General features: G+C 46.0%; 4 protein-coding genes across 8 annotated transcripts; 3 read left to right on the plus strand and 1 right to left on the minus strand.

The window, feature by feature from the left end:
- Positions 1-101: 101 nt before the first annotated feature.
- On the minus strand, positions 102-5,000 carry LOC112876610 (putative ribosomal large subunit pseudouridine synthase SVR1, chloroplastic). 2 transcript variants are annotated; one of them, XM_025940751.1, is made up of 10 exons: positions 4,362-4,989; positions 3,766-3,845; positions 3,419-3,519; positions 3,215-3,284; positions 2,957-3,050; positions 2,819-2,867; positions 2,380-2,527; positions 1,501-1,557; positions 1,029-1,084; positions 102-700 (listed from the first exon to the last, which is right to left on the minus strand). In XM_025940751.1, the coding sequence occupies exons 1-10, from the start codon at positions 4,888-4,890 to the stop codon at positions 640-642; spliced, it is 1,245 nt and encodes a 414-aa protein (XP_025796536.1). In that variant the 5' UTR covers positions 4,891-4,989; the 3' UTR covers positions 102-639. The 2 variants fall into 2 exon arrangements, with proteins under 2 accessions (XP_025796536.1, XP_025796537.1); XM_025940752.1 differs by lacking the exon at positions 102-700 and having other exon boundaries at positions 1,025-1,084; positions 4,362-5,000.
- Positions 5,001-6,415: 1,415 nt separating this feature from the next.
- On the plus strand, positions 6,416-9,237 carry LOC112876707. Of its 3 annotated transcripts, XR_003225360.1 has the most exons (6): positions 6,416-6,911; positions 7,170-7,270; positions 8,104-8,220; positions 8,293-8,394; positions 8,513-8,617; positions 8,882-9,022. XR_003225360.1 is itself a non-coding variant. In XM_025940876.1 (5 exons), exons 1-5 carry the CDS (start codon positions 6,695-6,697, stop codon positions 9,050-9,052), a joined length of 705 nt encoding a protein of 234 aa, XP_025796661.1. In that variant the 5' UTR covers positions 6,420-6,694; the 3' UTR covers positions 9,053-9,237. The 3 variants fall into 3 exon arrangements, 2 of the variants coding, with proteins under 2 accessions (XP_025796661.1, XP_025796660.1); XM_025940876.1 differs by lacking the exon at positions 8,513-8,617 and having other exon boundaries at positions 6,420-6,911; positions 8,107-8,220; positions 8,882-9,237; XM_025940875.1 differs by lacking the exon at positions 8,513-8,617 and having other exon boundaries at positions 6,425-6,911; positions 8,882-9,237.
- A 149-nt stretch (positions 9,238-9,386) lies between these two features.
- LOC112876706 (4-coumarate--CoA ligase-like 1) lies at positions 9,387-13,047 on the plus strand. Of its 2 annotated transcripts, XM_025940873.1 has the most exons (6): positions 9,387-10,822; positions 10,919-11,111; positions 11,312-11,454; positions 12,050-12,117; positions 12,219-12,321; positions 12,664-13,047. In XM_025940873.1, the coding sequence occupies exons 1-6, from the start codon at positions 9,785-9,787 to the stop codon at positions 12,799-12,801; spliced, it is 1,683 nt and encodes a 560-aa protein (XP_025796658.1). In that variant the 5' UTR covers positions 9,387-9,784; the 3' UTR covers positions 12,802-13,047. The 2 variants fall into 2 exon arrangements, with proteins under 2 accessions (XP_025796658.1, XP_025796659.1); XM_025940874.1 differs by lacking the exon at positions 12,219-12,321.
- A 1,338-nt stretch (positions 13,048-14,385) lies between these two features.
- Positions 14,386-18,513, plus strand: LOC112872651 (4-coumarate--CoA ligase-like 1). Its single transcript, XM_025935719.1, has 6 exons — positions 14,386-15,477; positions 16,638-16,830; positions 17,064-17,206; positions 17,703-17,770; positions 17,880-17,982; positions 18,164-18,513. The coding sequence occupies exons 1-6, from the start codon at positions 14,440-14,442 to the stop codon at positions 18,278-18,280; spliced, it is 1,662 nt and encodes a 553-aa protein (XP_025791504.1). The 5' UTR covers positions 14,386-14,439; the 3' UTR covers positions 18,281-18,513.
- Positions 18,514-19,274: the final 761 nt, after the last annotated feature.

Genomic DNA, 19,274 nt, shown 5'->3' on the forward strand with positions numbered 1-19,274 from the left:
GTTCGACACATCCACTTTACCAAAGACGGTTTGCATGGTCACGCTAGATGTTTTATATATTTAATTAGACAATTGACACAGCAGTGCAGCAAATAACACGGTTATTACGAGAATAATTTCCTGCTCAGCAAACGACTTTTCTTAATTCAGTGCTCAGTAAACGAGCTACAATGCAATTTGGCCAAGTATACTCGTCAGCCATCAGTTACTGTTTAACCGTTGGAAAAACGGTTCATGTGCTCGCATAAGAGCATGCAGATTTACACCGATATACAGAGTACATGCTTTCACGAGTTCTGCTAGTTGACAATGTTGTGTCCTTCACCAAAGCTGCTTGAATTGGAGGTTCTGCTGTATTTTAGGATCTGGAAGTTCTACAGCAAAGCAGTTCACAGGTTCTTCCAGGCAAAAATATGTTTGTTGAACTTGCTCATCAGCCACCACCACCACCAATTGACACCCAGGAGATTCATAGGTTTTCCGAGTGGAGTAGCAGCTCCTGAATTATGACCGTCAGAAGGATTGCTGCCATCCTTTGACGGAGATGTACTTATCCACATTAGTTCAAAAATCATCAGTGAAGGAACACGGATGTCATCACTAGTTGGTGCATTCTGCCTTAATATCAGCCTGTCATATCTAGTTGTTGCCTTCTAGTGCCTTGATATCAGCCTGTTTGAGCTCAACAAACTTCCCAATTCTGAAAAGTAAACATAGAACAAAGGGTTAATACTCACCTTTTGATTTGCACCCTGTCTACTATTTGTCTAACTTCACTTCTAGACTAAATAATGATGCACTTGCTGCCTCTGACACAAAAAAAAAATTCACCCACAGGACTTGTATTCACATATCCGTTTCTACAGGCACATATGATTTTATGAACACTCAATTTCCCCATCAGATAATCCAAAAGACAGAAAAAGTTAGCGTAAAAAACATTTTATACAGCAGCCAAATCAAATATAATGGTATCAATCCATGCAAAAGTAATAGCATCTTCGAACACGATACAATAGGTACATTACCCCAGATCTGCTGGAAGCCGGAACCTGCCTATCCGAACACGTTTCAATGCGTAAACCTATCAGCAAGAAGGATTTAAGTATCAGTTATTTCCCAAGGGAAAAACACAATATGACCAAATGTGGCTCACGGATTTGCATTCTATCGTGTCCAAGCATACAGTGCCAGCTAAACTATGTGAAGAATGAGAAAGCAGTGGCTTCTGGGTATTGGTGAGTGTATAGCAGTGTGTGCACCCATAAGGCCATCATGTGTTACTGATATGTGCGATGGAAGCAATGTGGTTGTCAGATGTGTTTAGCTTACATTCCAATAGTACAGTGATAGTGAAAAACAACATTATGCTACCATCCTAAATCTAGATCCAAATAAATATAGTAAATAACTTATTATGCAAAAAGAAATGTTAAGATATGAATAACAATAAACTACAAAGAACAACTTGACAAAAAGACACTGATCATACAATCCAACCTTTAGCCCTGCATTCTGTACAAGTTCACGAACTTCATGATTTCGTCCTTCATGGACCTGCAAGAAGCCAACAATATCAACTGACAAGTAGAATATGCAATGCGCCAATGCTTAGCATATTTAGAACATTGCTTCAGCCAGAGCCTATTTGCAGCAATTAAACAACTTGGCATGTTAAATGCCAGTATGTCCAACAAAAATGGGAATCTAACAAGGAATAGAGTAGGGACCAAGGGTAGAGTGGGAATTGCAATAACTACATGCTTATTTCCTCAACGGAAAATGTGTGAAATGGCAATCCACATAATATGGTATAATATTGCGAAGCACAGCATTTCTTGCACCCTTTTCACATTACATCGGGATGGCAATGTGCCCGTTCCACCAAGTTTTGGATCAGTAAGCAAGAACAGGTTCCAACATTAGTTCATCACATGTATTAATGTTTTTCCAGTTGTGAACAAATTGAAACAAAATGTTTCTTTAATACCAGCAGCATGATCTATTTCTGCAGGTCAGGACAGTTTCAAACATTACAAAAAGGTAACTTGAACAGATTGGAATTTTATTTCAGTTCCGAACAAGTTATTGATGGAATTACTTGCTTGCCACACATTGTGATGAACTTCATATGTTTGCCAGGAACTTTACCAAGCCTACCAAGTACCAAATGAGTTAGAACCATTCCCACAGGGTATTATTCAGAAGTAATTAAAGAGTAAGAGGATAAGTTAGTAGGGTATATTTTTGGCTTAAGTGGGAAATCGCCCAATTTTTTCATAGTCTTACGGATAAAGAACAACCACATTGCTCAAGAGAACAAGCAAAGTAGGCAATGAGGAATAGAACAGAATAAAGCAAGCTAGAATTAAAAATTACCACTATCTTAAGACGGGTCTTTCTTGTATCTGATTCAGCCAATGGCTCTACTAAATCAGGTACGCACATGACCCCATCAATTTTTGTGCCTTCACTGATAGCTATGAGGTGTTTCTTGTGCACAGCACCATCAATAGTTACTACATATCTGCAACATTGGAAAAAAAAATGTCATTCAAATTTATGTTCATTTTCCTACTGATGATTTATGATTGGAAAACCTTGTGTGGAGAAGACTTGAAGTTATATTTTGATGCTATTCTTGTAGTCTTCCTTCATAATTCTTGTATTATAACAGACACATGAAGGTGGTACCAAGAAGACATTATTGAATATTTGTTCTACTAAAATTTGAATAGTTTACAGTAGTTCCAGTAATGTTACTTTTGCACTACAGTGCTCAAATAAACATATAAACCAACGAAGAAGTTAAACTTACTCCTTTGTTACATTTGAAGAAGGATGCGCAAGTTTCTGAGCAAACTCTCCTGAAAGGGAGCACAAATATCAAGTTTAGGTCTTGGATGACCATTAGCTGCCCATTTCCAAGTACATATTACTAATATGATCAAGTTACCATCATTTGTGACTATTATCAAACCAGATGTGGCAACATCAAGACGACCCACAGTAAATAAGCGTGGTTTTGGCAGCCCTGGTTGGATCTTGTTCTGTAAATATGCAAAGGTATATTAGAAAGAGAAAAACTGGCAAAATATATGGCGAAAATTCAATAGAATATGTACTTGGTAAAGGTTCTGCGATTCATCAATTATTGTGAAATCAAATATTGTTAGAATATGATTGTTATGCCAAGCCCTGCTATAGAACATACCCAACCCTTCAAATAGTCACTAAATAAGGAGACAACAGACTTTGATTCTTCGCCACATGAGCAGATATACCTGTAGCAAATGGAAACAACATTCATAAACTGATGGTTCCTTTTCTCTGACAAATATTTCACTGGAATGCAAGGTAATCATGGCATCGTGATCAAGGCAGAACACAAAACAAGCATGGAAAAGAAGAGACCAACCCTTTTGGCTTGTTCACAGCAAAATACAGCTTTGGGGGCAGCTTCTTGGAAATGCGGTTCCCATTAACGTAGATAGAATCCTTCGAGATGTCAACTTTGGTCTGTATAAAATGAATTATTTTAACCCTTTGACTTAACCAAAGAGAAGATTTTTTTTTTCATAGAGTAATGCAGTAGAAAAGGATTGATCGAAATTTGAAAGCCATAAGTCATATAAAACACTTCAAGTTGTCTCAGACCGAAAAAATGTTCTTGCAAGACCAACAGCGAACAAATTTGGATGCAGCTAAAACATTATTATGAATGTACGAAACTAAAGTACCAAAACTAGTATCTCCTCTTCATACCTGAGGAGAAGTGCAGACTGCACCATTGACAGTCACTTTCCCTTGGAAGATGAGCTCCTCACTCGTCCTTCTTGAGGCCACTGGGGTTTTCGAGTAAACATAAAGAAAAAGGTAATCAAAACAAAAACTCCAAAAGTGTTGAAGAGTGAAATGTTATACTGCTAGAGTTACTCATCAATTAAAGGAAAAAAAACAATTTAGCCAATATTACAAATGACAAATGGAAATATCGACCCAAACCGCTGGTGCTGAACTATCAGGAGCACGCAAACCATGTGTGTAAACAAAAGCAACAAATTTTCGGAAAAGCTGTCTGATTCAGGAGAACAACCTGAGTTTTCTGGCGTAGTTCATTTGGCCTAAAATATTAGGTGCTAGGAAGCCTGGAGATCCTAATTGTAGCATAAAGCATGGTTACCTCCAGAAACTGGAATAACTGATACCACTAGAATCAACATCAATCCACTACCAATAGCATCCGTGTCTTAACTATTCTGATCTGAAATGGGGCGCGTTACAACTCCTTAAGCTATTACTACTTGTATCAATGCAAGTCAGGCTCTTGAAGTCCGAAATTACAGAAGGGCAAGGACTACCTCCTGCAGCGGCAAGGACCTTAGCGAGCCGCTGCGGCTCGCTCTCCTTGATATTCTCATTGTAGAACCTCCTGGCCGCCTTTGAGAACTTGGGCGGCGCGGCCGGGGCGGCCTTCCTTTCCTTGGCCTTGACGCCGGCACTGGAAGCAGCTGCAGCGGCGGCAGCGGCAACCGCACCCTTCTGGCCCTTGAGACTTTCCTTCTTAGCCGCCTTCTTGGCCTCCGCCTCCGCGAGCGCGATGGCCTGTAGCACCTCCGGCGGCGGCGAGGTGCTGAGGCGGGGCTTCCCGTCCTCCCCGCGGACGATCCACGGGACCAGCGGCTGCGCGGACGGGGCGGGGGACGAGGCCTTCTTTGCCGGGGCGGGCTCCGCGAAGGTGATGTTGAAGTCCGGGGCGCTGGAGATGGAGGAGGTGGCGCGGAGGAGGTGGGGAGGGAGGTGGCGGCCGAAGCGGAGGACGCAAGCGGGCCGGGTGAGGAGAGGGTGGAGGGAGACGGCTGCGGCCGTGGCCGCGGTGGTGAGGGCCATGAACGGGGTGGGTGCTTTGCGGCGGAGTGGTGGGGTTTATCGGATATCGCCGCGCTTGCGCCTCCAAGTCGAAGCTGGTGGTGGTGGGAGTGGGGAGGACAAGAGGGAGTGTATTGCAAAATCCCGGATCTACATTTTACACATACACCCCTATTTTGGATCGCGATTACTAATCGTGATCCGATTTAGGGGGTATATTGCAAAAATACGGACCGATATTTTACACGTGTACCCCTATTTTGGATCGCGACTATTAATTGCGATCCAAATTAGGGGGTATATTGAAAATTTACAGATGAGTCCTCTTCTTTGGTAATCCCTCCTCCGACAATAGTCCGCCGGCGCCGGCGGCCACCGTCCCCAGCGCCGTGCCGAGCCGGGCAGTCGCCGAGGAAGGAGAAAGGGGAGCCGCGTCCAGCGCCGAGGCCGAAGCAGTGCCCGCGCGCGAAGGCGCTGTCGCGACCGCCGTACCGCGTGGCGGCGAAGCCCGTGGGCGTGGCGGAGGGGAGAGCGCGTGGCGGCGAAGACCGTGGGCCCTGCAGCGGCGGGGTGGAGCCGAGTGACCGCCTGCCGAGATGCAGACACGATCAAATCCTGGGCCAGGCTAGGAAAACCCCGTTCCATTCCGGCCTATTTCGACCAGTTCTTGTGAGCTGGGGGCCTGCTTGTGGGTTGTTTGTGTGATGATCGATGTCCACCTATCCAGGCCTGCTGGCCTGGGGAGAAATGCTTTTCGACTGCAGACGTATGAGCGGAGAAGGAAAAAAAAAGAACAAGCTACCGGACAGCATGATGGTTGATGGATGTTCTATGTCAAAGTGTCAGATTCCTTCATTGCTAGCCAGCCAAAAAGAAGTCTCAATTAAGCATCTTCGCAGCCGAAAATACTTGAGCCTGACAAACTTTGTGATCTATGATGATCTAGTATAAAATAGGTTGCACTCGACGAAGCCAGCTGACCAGTGACAATCTCTTTATATACCTCATTACTGTGTAAAAAAATAGAGCACATAAAGTGGTCACAGAGTGAGCCGGATGGCGTACACGTGGCGAGTACCCCGATATGGATCAACGGCTGCGAATGCGATGACCCTGTACACGTAAGTTAGGTAAGACCAGTGTCAGTGGGGAGTGTCATCGTACGGTTGTCAAGATTGAAAATTTGATAACTATATCGAGTTATCATCATGACACTACTCTCTTATTCTATGAAACTCCCCTCCTCTCTCCTCATAAGTGACTGCCATATTAATAAAATTGCTGATGTCATACGATATTTAATGCTCATAACACTTCTGTGACACTGTATTAGTCTAACCCTATCCTATCCTGGTAACCACGAGCTCCGTGCTGGCAGGTGTTCATTCATTCACGCAAGCAAACCAAAGTGACGTGCCTGCCCTCCCATGCAGCCATACAGGGAGTAACTGTTCCAATTTGGTGGTTGGGGATAGAACTATCGTCACGGTTCCATATCCATTTCCTATCATCCTGGAATATTCATCCCCGGAGATCCCTGCTGGTTCTCTGAATCTGATGCCTCATCGCGTGGAGAAGAAACCAGCCAACGTCCGGGATCCCACGCCTCGCCCTTGTGGCCACGAACAGCCACCGGAAGCCAGGCTCCGGCCGGAACCCAGTCCACCACCTCCCGGGCGGGAATCCAATCCACGACCACCACAGGAAAAAGACGAGCGCGCCGCCCTTACCATAAAATCCCCTCCGGCTTTTATCCACGATCGGCGATCCCCCACTGCCGTGCCGCGTGTTCTCGCCTCGCCTCGCCTCGCCTCCGTCATTACCCATGGCCGATTCCGCCGCGTTGTCCACCGCCTCCTCCTCCCTCCCCCGCTCGCTGGCGTCCAGGAGGCCCCTCTCCTCCCCTCTCCACGCCAGGTCCCGGTCCCTCCGCCGCGGCCGATCGCTCCACCGGCTGCGAGCCCGGGTGGGGAAGGACGATCCGGAGGACCTCTACGGGCCCTACCCCTGGGACCAGCCCCTGGATCTCACCTCCGGGTTCGGTAAGCTCGCCGGCTACCTCTCGATCGCCGCCCAAATGCTTGGGCTGCATTGATTTCACCTTGCGCTAGATGTATGTTATGTTGCGTTGGTCTGCTGTGTGTCTAGAGTAAAGGCTATTGCTGTCTTGTATTGCGTGGAAAGCTAATAAGATTTGCTAATGGGTTCGTTATTTTGCACACTTCTGTTTGCTTTTTGTAAGTGTTTTCTGTATGCACATTTCCAACGCTGTCTAAAGGGCTCAATTTGTGTCCTAGCAGAGGTTCATTGGGTACCGGAGGACAGGGTCACACTCTTCACTTCGGATGGGCTGGTCCAAATTGGGGGTTCCCTGGTTCCTCGTCGAGTTAGTTCTTCTGAGGTACTGAATCTTCGAATTGGAGCACTCAGATTAACTATCTCATGTTGAGCTCATTTAGTTTCTACACTACCCTATGTATATAAATCTCCTGACGGCTGGAGAGAAGGCCCAGGGCACTGCATCATACTAAGCAGCAGTAAATTGACCCTAGGTTTATTTGTATGATACCAGTGTTCTGTAACAATTGTATATGTGCTTCAGCATTTTTTTTAGATGTGAAAGACTTATTAAAGGAATAATAAAACTTTAAAAGAGATGTTTTTGCATATTCAGCATCACATTCAATTTTCGACAGTAGAAACTAGCTCACCACCATATAGCATTGCAATGTACCTCATTTGCAAAAGCTGTAAAGGATGCGGTAGTGACTATTAGCATCCAAGATTCACCTCAAAGACGAAGAGTAAATTTCAGATAACTACACATTTTGTATAAATTATTGCAGAATTTTGTCATTTATAATCCCTTTCATAAAACTACATATTAATTGTACAACCAGTGCGTGCACTGACAGAATCAATAACAGGTACAAAATTCATTTTGATGTGAATGCTTTCAGCTAGTCCCTAGTCAAATGCATCTCTAGCTGCACCTTATAGACATAAAAGATTTCAGACAGCAGTAACACCTGGTGCTAGGTCAGAGAAGGTCAGACTGATAAACTGTTAGGAAGTTTATAAGAGTATTTCTTGTATTCTTGTATCATTAATAAAGTATGGCTTTCATAATACTTGATATTTGCCAAAGCTGTTAGCCTGTTAGTTTTACTTTGTCCTCATCAATGTTTCCCATGTTATATGGATTTTTGTTCCCATGTGAGTTTTTTTTTTCAGAAGAGGCAACAGAAATTGAAGAGTAAACAAAAGTTGCGCAGGTTTCAGGAGAGCTCTTACATGGATCCAAATCAAAGTCTTTGTCTTGGAGCACTATTTAACATAGCAGCAACAAACGTAAATATTTGTTACTACTTATTTGCTTATCATATTTACACTTCCTTTTAGTAATACCATTTGATATCTCAGGGTCTAGACACGGGCAGAAGATTATGCATCTTTGGCTTTTGTCGTTCCATTGAAATGCTAAGTGATGTGGTGGAAGATACAGTATTGGAGCATGGTGGTGAGGTATGTTTTTCTGTATGTTGAACTAAACATGTGCAAAAATCTTTGCTTGATAGGTGCTCGGGCGTGCCTTAATCTATCCATAATAAAGTAAAATTGTCCAGTTTATTTTCTTTTTTAGGAAAAAGAACTAACAGTGCCACCCATGGGACACTGATTGCTGAACCTGGATTTCAAAAAAAGACAGTGCCAAAGGAATGAGGGCACCGCACCAAGCAAATCTAAAGTATGCATGGTTACAGAGCAAAGAAAAACAGCATGAAGTTTAGTCAATCAGAATGAAAGGCAGATAGAATGTCTTGATATATATATAAATGTTTTGTATGGCTGGCAACTCACCGTTTTTTTTTGTGTGTGGGTGTGGGTGTGGGGTGGGGTTTGTGTGTGTGCCGCGGGGGGGGGGGGGGGGGGGGGGGCACACCTTGTGCATTGGACATAACATAGAGTGAGCATGTTCATCATTAGTTTGTAATGAGCATCACTTTTGCAGGTTGTCGCTGCAGAGAAGGCGAGCAATGACGGGCTCCAGGAGAAGCTAACCATGTCTGTCGCGGTACCATTGCTTTGGGGTGTTCCTCCAGCATCAGAGACCCTCCATGTCGCCGTGCGGAGCGGTGGAGGTATCGTGGACAAGATCTATTGGCAGTGGGACTTATTCTAGACGTCCAGAGCCAAAACATTAACAAAAATTGATTCGCTGTTTATATACTCTCACTCTAATTCGCTGCACGCATTGTGCCAGCAACTGTGCATTGTGCAGAAACTGTAAACTCAATCTCTACCTGTACAGACCCGGTCACCCTTGTGCATATATAAAGGAACTCTGGGATGACACCCCGATTATCATTTTTAATGTGTCCCTGGTTTGATTCCTCGATTGAATTATTTTAGCATTGATCAGTGTGTAGGTATTTAAGCTAACTCTCTAGCATGACAAATTTCAGTCTTTTGGTAGGAGGTAAATCCTTTTGATGCCATTGCAATTCCCTGATCCCTTACCAGTGACACAGATGGGTCCCATGTGTCACTGAGACCGATTTGCTAGCCTGCGAGAGTGCACGGAGTGGCCGTGCGCCACCCTGCATTCTGTAGCGCCAATCCACACACCTGCCCTGCCTTGCCATGTCTGATGACGGGAGGCTACCAAGCAGTGCGCAGAATCAAATCGCATGGTTCTTCACTTGGAGAATGATTCACATGCTATGCTATCATCTCTGACACGTGAAATGTTTTGGTCGTACGAGGTTAGTACGGACCGGGCAGTTGGTCAGCATGCTCATGCATACATCAGCGCACCGTGCACTGAGGACTACAAGGAAGGTGCCCCTCCTCCGGCCCGGCGATTTCCACGAGCTGGTTGGACGCAGCGAGAGCACGGGCAAGCATCAGGGGAATGGCGAGCAAGGCGGTGCCGGCGGCGGGCTACGGCGAGGACGGCGTGTACCGTTCGCTGCGCCCGGCGGTGCCCATCCCGTCCGACCCGGGCCTCTCCGTGAACGACCTCATCTTCCGCCGCGCCGACGCGTGCCCCGCCGCGCCCGCGCTGGTCGACGCCGCCACCGGCAGCGCCCTCACCTTCGCTGGGCTCCGCTCCGCGGCTCTCACGGCGGCTGGCGCGCTCTCGACGCGCGCGGGCGTCCGCTCCGGCGACGTCGTCCTTCTCCTCGCGCCCAACTGTGTCCTCTACCCCGTCTGCTTCTTGGCTGTCACCGCGCTAGGCGCCGTCGCCACCACTGCGAACCCGCTGTACACCGCGAGAGAGATCGCCACGCAGGTCGCCGACGCCGGCGCCAAGCTCGTCATCACAGTCGCCGACCTCCTGCCCAAGGTTGCAGAGCTCCGCCTCCCAGCCGTCCTCCTCGATGGCGACTGCGGCGGCGCCACCACCACCGCCTCCGTGGCTTCAAACACCAACGTTATCCTCTACAGGGACCTCGTCGACGGGGTGCAGGAGACGGAGTACCGCCGCCCGCCGACCAAGCAGAGCGACACGGCGGCGCTGCTGTACTCGTCGGGCACGACGGGAGCGAGCAAGGGCGTCATCCTGACGCACGGCAACTTCATCGCGGCGCACGCCATGTTCACGTCGGACCAGGACGCGCGCGGGGAGGGGCCCAACGTATTCCTCTGCTTCCTGCCCATGTTCCACCTCTTCGGGCTCTCCATCGTCACGCTCGGGCAGCTGCAGCGCGGGAACGCCGTCGTCGTGATGCCGCGGTTCGACGTCGACTCCGCGATGGCCGCCGTGCAGCGGCACCGCGTCACGTGCCTCTACTGCGTGCCGCCGGTGATGGTCGCGCTCGCCAGGCACGGGAGGGCCGGGAGGTACGATCTCAGCTCGCTCAAGCTCATCCTCTCAGGCGCCGCGCCGCTCGGCAAGGATGTCATGGAAGCCGTGGCCAGGGACTTCCCCGGCGCCGACATTATCCAGGTAACTGGGCATCTGTCACTGTACTAGCTTGTTGTGTTTGGCTGCCCGACATAAGTGGTGATCTCGCAGCGTATGCAATGCTCCCTCCTCTTGCAGGCATACGGTATGACCGAGACATGTGGGATCATATCGCTAGAGAATCCAGAAAGGGGAAAAGCTCGTCAACTTGGGTCGTCTGGAACACTCGCCACACAAGTTGAAGCAAAAATCGTTGATGTGGAGACACTGGAACATCTGCCACCGAATCAACTAGGGGAAATTTGTGTCCGGGGACCAAATGTAATGCAAGGTACGGCATGCATTGTATTTTTGCAATATGAGAAAAAGCCAGTGCTATTTTTAGTAATTTTTTAGCATCCCTTAATTTATGACACAGTATACCAAGATAAGCATTACATATGAAGTACATATGTGTGTGTATGGACATCATCCTAAAGGGATAATAGGGCATAATTTCTCCCCATTTATTTGACCGTGGATTACTTTCAGGTTATCTCAAAAACGAGGAAGCCACTGAATTTACAATCAAGCAAGGGTGGTTGCATGCGGGTGATCTTGGATACTTTGATGAAGGAGGTCAGCTTTTCGTTGTCGATAGAATCAAAGAGCTGATTAAGTACAAAGGATTCCAGGTAAAAGTATCATTTTATTCTTCGAAAAAGAAAGTAACTGGACACTGCTTAGGCATAGAAAATTTTTACTACTTTATATGAGCCAGTCTCAGTTAGCACCCTGCTCTGTATGCTTGTTTCTACGAACTGTCTTTGACTATGCATATGCATATAGGACCTACGCAAAGTGTAGCATAAGGATTCGGATGGATATATGACAAGAGCAGCCTTCTTGGTTTTATGTGATCAGTTATTTTGTAACATTATTCAGTAGATATCTTAGAAATTTATCTTGGCATACCATGACTTTGCCTATTTTAATGGGTATATTTTGGTTTTCAATCTGTTCTGATTACGAATTTGCAGAAATTAATACTCCCTCTTCCACAACTATCGTGCAAATTTGGATTGTTTGCATCCGAATCGTTGATATTTGATCTTTTTCTAAAAAAATACATATGAATAAGAGTTTTCCATTATTGCCTGTCGAGTGCAAGCATTCTTGGTTTGGTACGCAGTCCAACTATCATCAAAGGAACCGCGCGGAGTACCCATGTGGAGTTGTTTCATTTTTTGGGCATAGAAATTTATTTGCAGGGGAATATTGTGCTTACAGATCGCACCAGCTGAGCTTGAAGGGCTTCTTCTGTCTCATCCAGAAATTCATGATGCTGCTGTTATCCGGTAAGCTCAGCCACCTGAATTTCAGGATTTTTTAGCTGCTTATAGTTTGTCGAAACTTGTCGACTTTTATCACTTAACGGGGGATTTAACTTGTTTGTAAGATTCCCTGACACTGAAGCTGGGGAAGTTCCTGTTGCCTATGTTGTACGATCACCAAAAAGTTCCTTGAGTGAAGCTGATGTCCAGAATTTTATAGAAAAGCAGGTGATGCTGACTAGGAACCTTGACACCTTGTTCTTACTTGATTTAGCTCTTTGCTATCGTAATTTTGTGGGCATTATTGCCTCAACTATTGCTGAAATGAATTCCTGTTTCAGATTGTTTACAGCTACTCCATATGAGTTTCCATGATTTTTTTTCGGTAGTCATTGTTACCCATTTTCACCTTACACGCCCCCCTAGAGTTTTTTTTACAGCTACTGCGTATGGTTTTCAAATGAAAACGGACTAGTGCAGTAGTACATGGGATTGTACCTACCCGCTTTTAGCAATTGTTACTGGCACGGAAGTACAAATTGTGGTTTTGTTCATTGAATTGCATTGCAGGTCGCCTACTACAAAAGATTGAGGAGGGTTACCTTTGTAGACAGTGTGCCAAAATCTCCCTCAGGAAAGATTCTGAGAAGAGAGCTGATCCGCCAGCAAGTGAGCCAGTGCTCGGGCTTGCATCCGGACGCAGGGTGATGTGTGAAAACGGCGAAGCAATAATAATCTGGGTGACGGGCCAATGGACAGTAATCGCGTCCTGCACTCGGATGGGATGATCACAGGAAGATGTTTTCAATGGGTGCTTGGTCCGTTGTCACTCTCAAAACTTACTCTCTAGCATCCGCATCACCTGTTGTATATCAATATAATATGTAAAGAAAGGAGTAAAATAAAAGGTACGGCAAATGACTTCCTGCTGATCCAGTCAGCAATCAGCCTCTAGAATCAAGAGCACTGAATCTGCAGATCCGGCAGAAAGAGATACCAATATGGGCTGGGGCAGAGAGCCTCTAGAATCACCGAACTCCTGCATTGGCCGATTGCGTGGTCCGTCCTTCTGGCCGCACGGCACGAAGGCGATGCCGGGGCCAGAGAGGCAGGCAGGCAGGCAGCCAACCCAACCATGGGCAGCGTTCGCTCGGACGCTAGCTCACAAATCACACCCGCCACGCCGTCCTCTTCGCCATCGCCAGACGCCTCCCCCTCCGCCGCCGCCTTGCGGGCCGGCTCGCGCCCCATGGCAGCGCGTGCGCCGCAGCTCGCGGAGGCTGGCGTGTGGGCGTGGTGGGTGGCGCGTTGTCAGCTCAGCTCCAAGTTGGGTGAAGCCCCGCGGGGTGCCGGCGCGGGACCAGCGCCAGATGTGGCGACCCCGAGGAGGCACGTGAGCCTGGAGGTTCTCTTCTGACTTCTGAAAACAGATTAGCCAGAGGTCGAGAGAGCATCGTGCACACCACGCAGATCAGAGGCGACTATACAAAGAAAACGATAGTAGATATGTTCAGGACTTCAAGCGCATTGCAAAGTCACAAAAAGAAAGGAAAAACGGAGTACTAGCATGGGGAAGTCTCAAGTCTCCATTTGCCGGCGGTGGTGATGCTGCCGGAGGAGGGCAAAGACAAAAGAACAAAACTATGGGTGCTCAAAGTCAAAGCGCGCGCGGCTTGATCTCGTCTCGGTTGTCTAACCGTTCTTCTGTAGACGCTGGGACGGGGCTCTTTTCTTAAAAAAATTCCTGCTTACAGTTGAGGAGTTTTTTTAATTACACGCTACAACTCTAACACTGCAGATGAGTTTTTAACAAAACTCCACACCGACGTTCAGTTTTGCAGATCCGAATGGACACGGAGACGCACTGATGTCACCGTAAAGTAAAAAAGATAGTAAAGATGCTTCATCGTTTCATTGCAATTACAAAAACAATACCTTTAACTTCTCCAATTACTTTTTGCTAGATTATCCTTTGTCAATACGACTCCATGCTAAAGATACCACAATAATATTTTAATTTTAAACCGTATTTTCAGCCTCCAAATGAATTAATAATGGAGGAAAGGAAACAACGCGGTTAGATCATCCTTTTGTTATCCCTCAACCCCTTAGATACACTACACAACTTCGAATTTCAATACAACGTGATTGTTGGACATAGATCTACTTTTACAAATTCAAATGAAAATAAGCGAAATTTCGATAGAGACAATTTCACGTGTTCCGTTCAGAAAAAAAACAATTTCATATGTCATCCCGGGTCCCCTGCTCTATCATTTGTGAGCAGTTTGCCAATTTACACGAACAACTTGGGCGCAACACATCAAAGCGACCGAGCAAGAGGCAATGGCCGGCACGGCGGCGCCGGCCGCGGGATACGGCGCCGACGGCGTGTACCGCTCCCCGCGCCCGGCCGTGCGCATCGAGTCCGACCCGGGCCTCTCCCTCACCGACCTCGTCTTCCGCCGCGCCGACGCGTGCCCCTCCGCGCTCGCGCTGGCCGACGCCGCCACCGGCCAAGCCCTCACCTTCTCCGCCTTCCGCTCCGCCGTCCTCACCATGGCCGTCGCTCTCACCTCGCGCGCGGGCGTCCGACCAGGCGACGTCGTCCTACTCCTCGCACCCAACTGCGTCCTTTACCCCGTCTGCTTCTTCGCCGTCACTGCCCTCGGCGCCGTCGCCACCACGGCCAATCCCCTCTATACCCCAAGGGAAATCGCCAAGCAGGTCACAGACTCCCGCGCCAAGCTCGCCATCACAGTGTCTGAGTTGCTCCCAAAAATCGCGGAGCTCCGCCTCCCCACCATACTGCTCGACGGCGACGCAGCCAGCGCCACCGCTTCCATGCCTCCAGGCGCCAGCGTCACGCTCTACTCTGACCTCATTGCTGGGGCGCAGGAGACGGAGTACCGCCGCCCGCCGACGAAGCAGAGCGACACGGCCGCGCTGCTGTACTCGTCGGGCACGACGGGGGCGAGCAAGGGCGTCATCCTGACGCACCGCAACTTCATATCGGCGGCGCCCATGATAACAGCGGATCAAGACGCGCACGGAGAAGGGCCCAACGTCTTCCTCTGCTTCCTGCCCATGTTCCACATCTTCGGCTTGTCCGTCATCATATTCGCGCAGATGCAGCGCGGCAACGCCGTCGTCGCGATGTCCATGCCGCGGTTCGACATGGACTTTGTGATGGCCGCCGTGCAGCGGCACCGTGTCACGCACCTCTTCTGCGTGCCGCCGGTCATGATCGCGCTCGCCAAGATCGGGAGGGCCGGGAAATACGACCTCAGCTCGCTCAGGTTCATCGGCTCCGGCGCAGCGCCGCTCGGCAAGGACGTGATGGAGGTCGTGGCCAGGAACTTTCCGGATGCCATCATCGGCCAGGTAATTGACCGTCAACTATCTCACAGTTCTTCAATTTGATCGTAATGTGCTGATAGATTGTAGATTTGTAGTACTGTGTTTTTTATAAACGATGAGGATTGTGGGATCTTTCTTGGTTTGAAAGGACCATCATTTTTTCAGCCTTTTCCAGCAGTGTACTTTGATACTGCTCAACCAAGGACATCATCGATTCTGTTGTCTTTAGCTTGAAAGTTGGATTAGAAGACAAAATTCGAATCTTTGTACTTTGATACTGCTCCACCAAGGACATAATAGTGATGGTGGAAATACCAAATGAAAGGCCCTTGGACCTGATTTTGCAGTTTGGAACGGTGAAAGTGACTCTCCCTCGTTTTTGAACTATAGCGGAAGTAACATTCTGATGCTGCATACTTGGATATTCAAACGTTTTGTCCTGGGCATATAAATTAATTAAGGCACACGATGGCCAGTTCTGGTTGTGCATATAACTTGGAGGGTCATCATATTCCAATATTGCTGTGCTGCTCCAAACTTCACATACATGGAAGCACAATACTCAACTGCTTGTTGTGTTGCTTGTCATCTGATTATGTATGTTAATGTTGCAATTCTATAGGTTATCAGTGATATGTTCTGTATTTTATTTATTTTATTCTATGGATCATTTTGATATATTAAATAGGGTGATTTATCAGATGACAGACGTGCAATCCACATGCTCAAAATAAAATAGCATCAATGAACTGAACAATGTGTCCACTTGTAAACATAAGATGCCTGGGAAATACAGCAGGGGTTTGTGATAAATAAATTATAAAAGGTTGGTGGTTTGTCTTGAAATCGCAGCAAATTTTTGACAGCTGAGGTCAATTTCATAACATAGCTGTGGTAATCCTACTCCTACTGAGCACCATAGTACCCTCTGATTAGTTGTATTTTGCTGCAAGAAATGTCTTAGCAATAACGTAGTGACTGGATGAAGTAACTATCTTAAAGATCCTTTTGGGAACATGTAGCATTGTGAATGCATTCAGATTATACATGTACTCACTATGTTGCTGGAACTGTTGAAAATGTGCACTCTTTTTGGCATTCCTTTCATCCATGAGTCATGTCAGCTGTAAACTGAACAACATTGTCATGCCTAAGTTTCATGGTGTATGGCGCTCCTCTTGCAGGGCTACGGAATGACTGAAACTTGTGGGATCATATCTTTAGAGTACCCAGAAAAAGGACAAGCTCGTCAATTTGGGTCAACTGGATCACTTGTCTCAGGAGTTGAAGCAAAGATTGTAGATATAGAAACATTGAAATGCATGCCGCCAAATCAACTAGGAGAAATTTGTGTTCGAGGACCTAACATAATGCAAGGTAAAATTTTTTATCATTGACTGTATATATTGTGTTTTCATTCTTTCTCCATATCGTCAACTATTAAACATTACCAAGCTCAGTCAAAAAATATTATACTGGGTTGTAGTAATTGTTAGCATTGTTTTTAGGTTGCACACTGACAGTAGGTCCAAAAGTTCTCCATAGTATTCTGTCCTGCAGGGATATTGTGACCAAAACATTTTCCTACTTATTGAGTGTATTATTTTTAGGGTATTTCAACAATGTGCAAGCTACTGAATTTACAATCAAGCAAGGGTGGTTGCATACTGGTGATATTGGGTACTTTGATGAAGGAGGTCAGCTTTTTGTAGTTGACAGACTTAAAGAGCTTATTAAGTACAAAGGTTTCCAGGTAAAGAATCCCGATTGTTTCACAAATACATTTTATTTGTTTTTTTGCAAGCTTTTTCTTAGAAACATGTGGGTTTTAAATTAGTAACTGGACCGTGCTTACTCGAAGCAGATTGTCTCATTTGGGGCCTTTCTGCTGCTAATGTTTGTAATTCTACTAAGCATTTAGATTCAGACAAATTATTATTCAGATATAGGACATCGATAGATCTTCATTGAGAGTACTTGGTACAGTCCAACTTTTATAATCCGTTTTCAGATATAACTAGAAAGGCAGTGTGTTGTGGTTGTGGACACCGTCTAGATGTCCTAGGCAATATCTATTTGGAAGCATAGGAGTTTCCCTAGTGGCCTGAATCAGTGTTTTCTTTCTTTGCAATTCAATATAACTATCACAAAAGGAACCACTTTTGTGCACTTGTATTGTTATCTTTTCAAGCAGATCATGTATCGTACCTGTTAGTGGAATCTGATCCTTTTCTTTACTTTACTGGCAGATTGCACCTGCTGAGCTTGAGGGATTACTTCTGTCTCATCCGGAAATTCTGGATGCTGTTGTTATTCCGTAAGTTGATCCACATAATTCTGCGGGTTCCCACTAGCTGCTTATGGGCATTCCTTTTCCAATCTGTTGTTTTGTTACATCTTAATGGGGCGCTCTACCTGTTTCCAAGGTTTCCTGATGCCGAAGCTGGGGAAGTTCCTATTGCCTATGTAGTACGGTCCCCTGTTAGTTCTTTGACAGAAGTTGATGTCCAGAAATTTATCGAGAAGCAGGTGAGCCCTTGTAGGAACCTTGGCTTAATCATGACCATCATTGCTTCATCCCTTTCAGTTCCTGTCTTACTAGCATGGAATATTTGTAACTCCTGGGAGAATTAAAGTATATCTGTATTTTTCCGGGACTGATACAACCCTGCTAATACGTTAATGGTTTTGTTGATGAACTACGTTCTAGGTCGCATACTACAAAAGATTGAGAAGGGTTACCTTTGTGGACAGCGTACCAAAATCTGCTTCAGGAAAGATTTTGAGAAGGGAACTCATCGCCCAAGTCAGATCGTCGAAGCTATAGCAAAACCACTTCTAATCTGTCTCGGAAGACTGCTGTGCCTCTTAGCTATACTAGATTCGAAATTTGTGGAATGATTGTACTGAGTGGAGCTTATGAAACATAACATTTACTAGGCTGCGTCCTGGGGTTCGCGGCATATATAGGAGCCAACGAGCCATTGCTTTGTAAAACTTTGTTTTCCTTTTCCTACTTAATTGAAAGACACGGCTCTTGCTATTTTCGTTCAAAAAAAACATTTTATGTCTCCGGTCTCGCCGCCGTCGGTCATCGCTCCGAACCCGCCGCGGCCGGCTGGCTCTTCGTCGGCTCCGCTTTCCTTCTCCCGCTCCTACGCGCCTCGACCTCCCGCCTCCCTTGCTGCCGATTTCTTTACTCGATGGTCTCGAGCTCTAGGTTTGGTCTTAAGATTTTTGTTCTGACTTCCTAGATGACAGGTTTAGCTAATATACATTCGTCTGTATTTTAACCTCTCTTTACGGCACATCCAAATTTAGAAAGTGTTGCTATCAGAAACTTGTATCTTTTCTACTTTTAGCCAAAAAAAAGTAGCATGCATCCATAGAACTATTGTGAACGCATGAAAGAGGAGATTGAATCATCTTTAAATGCTTATATTTCTTAAATCATATATCGGATTTAGGATCCCTTTGCATCATTGTAATTCTTATATTTTTATCAACAAAACATGACCAGTCTACCCATATTTTGAAGCCATATTTTAATTGGACAAAAAATTGCCTACATGAAACTACAAAAAGATATTAATAAACCAAATAAAATGTCTAGAAGTATTCACCAAAATTGCCTGCATCTTTGATATAAAAAATATTCACGTCTAATTATCCAATTATCTTATCATGACTTCGCACCATCAGTGCTCTCCTCACATCATGGACATCATTATCTACTATCGAACTCAGTTCGTCCAACCAACTTATAATAAGCAACTTTTTAGAACACACATAAGCATGTACTTTTTTTGATAAATCATAAG

This window comes from Panicum hallii, chromosome 9, assembly GCF_002211085.1.
Source record: "Panicum hallii strain FIL2 chromosome 9, PHallii_v3.1, whole genome shotgun sequence".
Lineage (NCBI taxonomy): Eukaryota > Viridiplantae > Streptophyta > Magnoliopsida > Poales > Poaceae > Panicum > Panicum hallii.